At 49.2% G+C, this 9,026-nt stretch overlaps 1 protein-coding gene across 1 annotated transcript; it reads right to left on the reverse strand.

Moving 5' to 3' along the window:
• Positions 1–340: 340 nt before the first annotated feature.
• LOC119291915 (F-box/LRR-repeat protein 10-like) lies at positions 341–3,151 on the reverse strand. Its single transcript, XM_037570723.1, has 4 exons — positions 2,862–3,151; positions 2,549–2,754; positions 2,290–2,383; positions 341–2,009 (listed from the first exon to the last, which is right to left on the reverse strand). Exons 1-4 carry the CDS (start codon positions 3,057–3,059, stop codon positions 582–584), a joined length of 1,926 nt encoding a protein of 641 aa, XP_037426620.1. The 5' UTR covers positions 3,060–3,151; the 3' UTR covers positions 341–581.
• Between the last annotated feature and the right edge of the window lie 5,875 nt (positions 3,152–9,026).

Genomic DNA, 9,026 nt, shown 5'->3' on the forward strand with positions numbered 1-9,026 from the left:
TACGCTGCTGGGTGGCTTTGGATCGATCGGGAAGGGCCGAAGGGGTGACTGGCTACAAAGCATATGTATATCAGTATATGTATTAAAGAAGTTGGCCAAAATCCTGGGCGGGCCATGGCCCAGGTCTGCCCCAACGAAGCTCCGCCCCTGTCCATAATGAGGTGTTCATTTGGAGGATGGCAGCACGAAGATCAGCTTACAGAACATATATAACACATCCACCTGATGATAAAAATAGAAGCCTGTTTACGCAGGCAAGGCCAAGAAAAATCAATAGCTAATCGGCAGGACAGAAGGCTTGCGTAGAGAAATAACGTCCAGAATAAATAACGTCAACATGTGAGAGAACAAATATTTCCATAAATAACGTCCAGAATTTGGATACAACATACATAGAACGATGTAACAACAAACAGGTTGCCATATGCACACGGAACGTGCACATGAGGAAAGATAACAGCAAGAAAACATAGCTTATCCGGTAATACAACAAGAGACCAACACAAGGCTGATTAGAGCTGTTTCGATCATTCTGGGGCAAGCAAACATGGCACACGACAGCACAGGGCCAAGTTGCTGCATTACTCCTCGTTGACGGTTTCGGCGTCAGATACTGGCTCACCGTCCAAGTGCCAGGGCTCAAGATCTTCGGAATCGTCGTCCTCGTGCCGACACCACTCGCCGGATGTGTCCCGGTATGGAGTACCCAGTTCCTCGCCGCCACATGCCAGGCGCAAGAAAGGGCGGGTTAGAACCAGGGCGTCGACCATGATCCTGTTCAAGCTGCCTTTTAGCCCGAGCCATCGCAGTCTTGGGAAGAGTGGTTTCTTAAACCACTTCATTGCAAGTAATGTGATCCCGCCGCAGTCGTAGAGATCCAGCAGCTGCAAGGTGCTGCCACAAGTTACCCCCTCGAATTGCATGGATGCAAGAGCCTTCACAGAAGCATCCCCTATTTCTGGATTCTCTCGCAGCCGCAGCTCAATAAGAGGAGTTCGGGTCCGCACTATCACCATGATAGTGTCGTCTGTAAGACTTGGGATTCTTGAGAGATCCAACGCATGTAGGCTCTCTTTAACAGAACCAGCGAGCAGCAAGGCTATGCAATCATTTGTTAGCTTATAGCAGCCCCTCAGAGATAATGAAGCTAGCGGGCATACTCCAGCGCCCAGATACTCCATTGCTTGATTAGTGATCACGGTTCCATCCAACACCAGTTTCCGCAGGCTGGGGAGGCAGCTCAGAGCTCTTACAGCTTCATCACCCACACTCTTGCAATCTTTAAGATCCAAAACATTGAGACCCTTGTTGAATGACAGCCTCTCAATCCCAACATCAGTTAGTAGAGTACACCATCTCAGACTCACATGTGTTAGGCAAAGGGAGGTGGCAACAATGTCATGGAAAACAAGATCAGTGAGATGGCTTCCATTAGTCACCTTAAGCTTATGAAGACCTGGGCAAGAGTGTATGATGGCCCTAAACCCGGTGTCCGTTACACGGGAGAAACCACCAAGACAGATACTCTCCAGATTTGAGCACTTCTCAGACATTAGCAGAATTCCCAGATCATTTACATGGCGGAAAGACGTGTATATGAACTCCTGGCTTCTAATTAGAGATAAATGCTTCAACTTACCCTTGGGATTGATCTGCTGAAGACCAGCATCTGTGAGATCTGTTGCAGTTGCAGATTCAGGTTCCATAATTGGTGAATCCTGAAGGTCCAGATGTGTCAATAATGGAAGTGCTGTTGATATGGACCCAATCAAATCGTCGGTGATGAACTCAACTGTGAGGCGCAACTTCTGAAGGCTAGGAAAAAAGACAGGTGCCTTGACATAACCAATGCGTTGTCGCGACTCGATAGCCATAGCCAGAAGTGCAAGTAACATTTGCAATGGAATAAAACCCATTTCAAGAGAGGACAGGCCTTCAGAAGCAGATGACCACACATGGCTGAAACTGGGGTTATCGAACTTTGAGAGATCAAATGCCAAGCGGAGTGTCTGTAAATAGAAAGTATGTAAGTTGTCAGTTCAATTACGTACCAATAAAGGTACTCAAATGTCAAAGTAAATCACGCAACTGTTTAGCAGAAACTCTCAAGGCCTCAGCATTGACTTCAGCTAATGTGTTGTATATTAGTCAGATCATGCAATGTAAATCAATTAGAAGTTAACTAATTCGCTATTAAATGCTCCAGAATGGGCCTGCACTGTGCTGTTCAATCAAAGGAGATGATGATTGTACAAAATCAAATCTGAGATCGAACCAACCCGGACCTACCTCCAAACTGGAACATCCATCGAGCAACGCCTTCAGATCAGAGAACGTCATGGCCAAGCCCCTCCGATCAGCAAGTGAGTTCAGAGACAGCACCCTGCAGCCAAGCAAAAGAAGAGATACTACTTATTCCTGAACGTCAACTTCACACTGCACAACAGAGCCAAACATAATTCACCATACGCAATCGATTTGTGATACGCATACAGTACAGGCGCGAGCGCGCGCGGCAAAACAAATCACACCGTGCGGGAGGTAATACCTGAGATCCGGGCAGGTGGCGCTGAGCTCGCGGAGCAGGCGGCCGCTGATGCCGTTGCAGTTGCGGAGGGTGAGCTCGTGCAGGCCTGGGCGGGCGAGGCAGTCGACGGCGGCGTCGTCGAGCCGCGCGGCGTCCAGGCGGAGGCTCCGCAGGGCCGGGTTGCGCGGCAGCAGCGGGCGGAGCAGGTCGTGCGTCAGCACCACCTCCTGGTCCAGCCAACATGCACACAAACACGAGACGCAAGTCAGCAAGCCGCGGTCGGTCGGTGGCGGCGTCGCGGTACGCCGAAGTGAAGCAGGGGCGGGGCACTGACGTCGAGGTGGAAGGCGGGGAGGAAGGAGAGGGCGTGGGAGGCGCAGGAGCGGAGGCAGCGGCAGACGGCGGAGGCGAGGAGGAGGGAGCGGACGTCGAGGCGGGAGAGGATGGTGGCGACGACGGCGGCCGGGAGCGCGGCGTCCATCGCCGGCGGCGGCGCGGGGGCCGGGTCGTCGATCGGATCTGGCGCGGACATGGCGGTGGTGGGCGGTAGTACTGGCGCTGGGAGAGCGGACGGACGGACATGGGCGGGTTTTGAGCCAGAGCAGAGCAGAGAGCCGTCGCTGCTTCGCGGAAGCTTCCTTCCGGATCACATGGGCCCACGCGCCGCTTGGTGCGCTGCGGCGGCTGTCTTGTGGGGGCCTGATAACGGTGACCACGCCGTATTTCTTTTTTCTCATGAAAAAGACGTTCAGCGCGCCTTGGTTTTTTTTATTGCAAATTTTTGTAGGTAGCTTTGTTGAAAAAGACGTTCAACGCGCTTTGTTGATGAGAGTGGATAATCGTTGATCAAAAACTCCACAATGAGGCTAGGGGATCATCACTCCAAGTACATGAGTGATGTAAAGAAAAACAGCTTGGCTATTTCTCGAGAGCAACTCCAACGCGCGGACCCAAATGGACGGTGATTTTGTCTGCTTTTTGTCTGTTTGGGTCGGCCGTCCGTTCGGCGTCCGCCATGTTTATTATGATTTGGGTCGGCAGTGCGCCCAACGCCCGCGACCCATTTCATGTCCGCGCACAAATTTGAAAAGGCTGGCGTCCGTAGATCATGTCAGTGGTCATGCCGTCGCCCAAAGTTCATGCTCACACCGTGCTTATGGTCAACATACAATACCAGCTCCAAAAACACCACACAGTTCATGCTGGCGCACTTGTCAGCGCCCGGCACACATGCCAGCACACAAAAAGGGGTGGGGAATTCAACCACACCATCTCAGTCGTGGTCATGCCAGCACACTTGCCCGACATACAAAAAAGGGATGGCGGTTGCCGCCATAGATCACTCGTCGTCAAGCTTGAGCATGTCGTCCTGCAACTTCTTGAACCCTGGCCTCTTCATCGGTGACATGGTGTTGAGGTCCATCTTCATGATCTCCACCCCGTCATCCTGCTAGCGAGAGCCACTTCTTTCGCCTTGGTCTTGGCATTGGCGGCCTCGATCTCTAGCATCTTGGCTTGCTTCTCCGCCTCCATCTCAAACATCCTCGCTTGCTTCTCCGCCTCCATCTCAAGCATCCTCGCTTGCTTCTCCACCTCCATGTCAAGCATCCTCCTTTGGATCTCCATGAAGGCGTTCATTTGCTCTTCCTTGTCTTGCTGGCGCTTCTCCTCCCTTGAGTCCTTCTTGGTCATCATGCCCTCCACGATTGTGATCAAGGCGATCGACGCCGCATCCCGCTTGTCCTCCTTTTTGGAGTTGGTTTTCCCCCGCGGTCGTGGCTTCTCGCCCTCCCCAACCTCCTCGCCATGAGGGCGGCATATTACGCCTTGAACTTCTCCTTCCCGTTGATGACCCTCCAGCAATGGGAGTCGAAGGACTTGCCTTCATGATGGACCTTGAATGCCTCCAAAGTCTGGAATGCCTACAAATGAATAGCATGCAAGCATATGGGCAAATGGATATGTAAAATAAATGGAATGAAAACAAAGAGGGGCGCATGCATACCATGTCTTGCATGCCGATGCCGCTCACGGGGCGTGCCTTGATGCTCTCAAGAGTGGCACACAACTTGTCGCACTCTTGTTGGATCACCCTCCATCGTTTCGAAACGGACACTCACACGCGCGTGCTATGCATTTGGTACGATGCAAACTTCTTGCGTTCATGGAACTCGCGATGGACACGAATCCAAAAGGTTGATGCTTTTTGTTCGGCGCCGACCTTGGGGTCTTGCCCAATGTCCCTCCAACACTCACAAAGGAGCTTGTCCTCATCCTCGTGTATGCCTTCTCCGCTTGCTCTTGCGCTTTGGCTTCGCCCCGGCGGCTCGGTTGGCGAGCTCGCCCTTGAACAAAGGCTCCCCGTCAATGTCCAGCTCGTCCTCTTCCTCAAGGTCGTAGTCGTCCAGAAACTCGTGGTCGAGCGGGAAGCCGTCTAGATCCAGGCCGACCTAATCTTGCATGAAGGCGTCGTGCATGCCAGCTTGATCATAGGTCGCCATCGTGAACGGCCCTCGGCCGTCCTGGCTTTGGGTCCCATCAGGATCGTAGCCGGCCAGCGGCGCTAGCGACCGCCGCAGCACCCTCGAAGATGATACTCTGCATGAAACGGTTGGTCGTCCCGTTGTCGCGGTGATACGCCTCCAGCATATCTATAATTTTTAGTTGTTCCATACTATTATATTATCCATCTTGGATGTTTTATATGCATTATTATGCTATTTTATATCATTTTTGGAACTAACTTATTAATCTAGTGTCAAGTGCTAGTTGTTATTTTTTCCTTATTTTTGTCTTTACAGAAAATCAATACCAAACAGAGTCCAAATGAAACAAAACTTTTTGACGAATTTTCTTGGACCACAAACACCCTAGAAGCTTCGGGAGGAGGCCAGAGGAGCCACGAGGCGACGACAAAGCTCGTACGGCGCGCCCTCCAAGCTTGTGGGCCACTTGTGGCTCATCTAAACCTAATTCTTCTTCTATAAATACCCAAATATTTCCTGTAGACTAGAGGGCACACCAAAAATATTTTGCCGCCGCCGCAAGTTTCTGTTCTCTCAAGATCTCATCTGGATGCCTTTTTTGGTACTCTGCCAGAGGGGGATTTGACCATGAAGGGCTTCTACATCAACCTTGCTGCCCTTCCGGTGATGTGTGAGTAGTTTACTACAGACCTACGGATCCATAGCCAGTAGCTAGATGACTTATTCTCTCTCTTTGATCTTCAATACAATATCCTCCTCGTTGTTCTTGGAGATCTATTCGATGTAATCTTTTTTCGGTTCATTTGTTGAGATCTGATGAATTTTTTTTATTTTTTTATTCTTTGTACTATCATGACACGATGAATAGATCGAAAACTTCCTCCCTAAAAAGTCTAATAGTTGAACTGTCCCCGCAAAAAGAAGAGTTCCTATTATTCACTACGAAAGTAAATTTTACACCGAAAGTGCTATTGTGAGCTCGAACTCACATGAGCTCAGATGAACAGTAAATGCTGAAAAAAAGAAGAAACTGAGTTTTGTTGGCAAGAAATATTAATACTTTTCAACATGCGTGCAATTTTTTAGGATGAAATCACATTTGTGGAGGTGTGGGAAAAAACAAATTTGATGCTCTAAAATGCTTCAAAAACACTTTTTTGGAACATCGATTTTGTCTTTTTTCACACCCCCATGAATGTGATTTTATCACAAAAATTGGCACGCATGTGAAAAAAAATCCAATGTTTCTTGCAAAAAAAATTAGAATGTTTTTTTTTATTATTTTTTTAGAATTTACCGTTCATCTGACCTCATGTGAGCTCGAGCACTCACAAATTCCACGGTAGGTGGTCTATGAACATGGATGAATTTTTTGCTATTTCTTTATTCTTTGTACTGCCATGACATGATGAATAGATCAGAAACTTTCTCACAAAAAAACTATGAGCTGAATTGCTAAAACAAATAAATTTGTACTGGTACGAGTTATACCAATATTACTATTTTTCACCACGAAAGTAAACTTTACACCAGATTCTTGGGACGTGAATAACAGTCACAAAGAATAGAGCCACATGCCGTACGACGTGACAATAGAGTCGTAGACTCACAAAGCTTCACATCCATCGATCTACCAAGTCTTCCCACTAGTAGAAAACAGGGCTAACGTTCGGGCCTGGCCAGCCCATTAGTCCCGATTCTTCAAGAATCGGGACCCGTGGGGGTATTAGCCCGGTTCGTGAGCCCAGGGGGGCGGCCGGGGCCTCGTGGACATTTGTCTCGGTTCGTTTGGAACCATTTGTCCCGGTTCAAGCCACGAACCGGGACCAATGGTCCTCACTCCTGGCCCACAATCATTGGTCCCGGTTCGTGGCTTGAACCGGGACAGAAGGGGGAGCTTTAGTCCCGGTTCATGCCACGAACCGGGACAAATAAGTTGCCTATATATACCGCCGCGGTAGAGCACTCCACAGTGCTCTGTTTTTTCAATCCGGCGAGGAGAGGGCATTTGGGTGCTCTAGTTCACCTCCTATGCACATGAGATGTTCGATGAAATGCCCGAGCCACACTAGTTAAGCTTTCTCCTCTCGAAGCTCGACCTTGGAGCTCCATTTTTTCGAGATTTGTCTAGATTTAGGGGTCCGTCACGCCCCGTCCCCGTTTTCACCGCCGTTGATCGCCCGCGCCGATCTCTTCGCCGGCACCACCGTGGTGAGCCTCTTGTTCTTATCTTCTTTTTGATACTTGTCTAATTTTCTTACTTTAGATAGATATTTGTCTGTTTTTCTTACTTTTGACACACATAATTATATGTAATGCACGCAGATGAACCGGCAATGGATGTATGGTGACAGACACACCTCCGAGTACATTAAGAGCTTGCATATTTTTCTCGAAGTGGCTGAGGCAAACAAGCAGAATGGTTTTATGTGTTGTCCATGCACTAAATGTGGGAATACGAAGTCTTACTCTGACCGGAAAATCCTTCACACCCACCTGCTTTACAAGGGTTTCATGCCACACTATAATGTTTGGATGAGGCACAGAGAAATAGGGGTTATGATGGAAGACGGCGAAGAAGAAGAGGACGATGACAACTATGTGCCCCCTGAATACGGTGATGTTGCAACGTGGGGAGCTGCTGAAGATCAAGAGGAATCAGACGATGTGCCCGATGATGCTGCAACGAGGGAAGCTGCTGAAGATCAAGAGGAACCAGACGATGTGCCTGATGATGATCTCCGCTGGGTCATTGTTGACGCAAGGACGCAATGCGAAAGTCAAAAGGAGAAGCTGAAGTTCGATCGCATGTTAAAGGATCACAAAAAAAAGTGGTACCCCAATTGTGAAGATGGCAACAAAAAGCTAGGTACCGTACTGGAATTGCTGCAGTGGAAGGCAGAGGATGCTGTGCCTGACAAAGGATTTGAGAAGCTACTGAAAATATTGAAGAAAAAGCTTTCAAAGGATAATGAATTGCCCGACAGTACGTACGCAACAAAGAAGGTCGTGTGCCCTCTAGGATTGGAGGTGCAGAAGATACATGCATGTCCTAACGACTGCATCCTCTACCGCGGTGCATACGAGGATTTGAACGCATGCCCAGTATGCGATGCATTGCGGTATAAGATCAGACGAGATGACCCTGGTGATGTTGACGGTGAGCCCCGCAGGACGAGAGTTCCTGCGAAGGTGATGTGGTATGCTCCTATAATACCATGGTTGAAACGACTGTTCAAAAACAAAGAGCATGCCAAGTTGATGCGATGGCACAGTGAGGACCGTAAGAAAGACGGGAAGTTGAGAGCACCCGTTGACGGGTCGCGGTGGAGAAAACTTGAGAGAGAGTGCTGGGCTGAGTTTGCACGTGACCCAAGGAACGTATGGTTTGGTTTAAGCGCGGATGGCATTAATCCTTTCGGGGAGCAGAGCAGCAATCACAGCACCTGGCCCATGACTCTATGTATGTATAACCTTCCTCCTTGGACGTGCATGAAGCGGAAGTTCATTATGATGCCAGTTCTCATCCAAGGCCCTAAGCAACCCGGCAACGACATTGATGTGTACCTAAGGCCATTAGTTGAAGAACTTTTACAGCTGTGGAATGGAAATGGTGTATGTGCGTGGGATGAGCACAAACAGGAGGAATTTAACCTGCACGCGTTGCTGTTTGTAACCATCAACGATTGGCCCGCTCTCAGTAACCTTTCAGGACAGAAAAATAAGGGATACCACGCATGCACGCACTATTTAGCTGACACCGAAAGTATATACCTGGGAAGCTGCAGGAAGAATGTGTACCTGGGCCATCGTCGATTTCTTCTAACCAACCATCAATGTCGAAAGAAAGGCAAGCATTTCAAAGGCGAGGCAAATCACCGGAAGAAGCCCGCCATGCGTACCGATGATCGCGTACTTGCTATGGTCAATGATTTACACATAATCTTTGGAAAGGGTCCCGGCGGACTAGCTGTTCCGAGTGACGCTGGGGGACACGCACCCATGTGGAAGAA

Source organism: Triticum dicoccoides, chromosome 4B (assembly GCF_002162155.2).
Source record: "Triticum dicoccoides isolate Atlit2015 ecotype Zavitan chromosome 4B, WEW_v2.0, whole genome shotgun sequence".
NCBI lineage: Eukaryota > Viridiplantae > Streptophyta > Magnoliopsida > Poales > Poaceae > Triticum > Triticum dicoccoides.

What these genes read in the sequence shown, in the direction of transcription:
- LOC119291915 (XM_037570723.1), bottom strand. Translation starts at nt 3,059, where the DNA reads ATGTCCGCGCCAGATCCGATCGACGACCCGGCCCCCGCGCCGCCGCCG. An exon ending in GCCACCTGCCCGGATCTCAG is followed by an intron (nt 2,384 to 2,548) that starts GTATTACCTCCC and finishes GCTTGGCTGCAG; the next exon opens with GGTGCTGTCTCTGAACTCAC. An exon ending in ATGGATGTTCCAGTTTGGAG is followed by an intron (nt 2,010 to 2,289) that starts GTAGGTCCGGGT and finishes TTCTATTTACAG; the next exon opens with ACACTCCGCTTGGCATTTGA.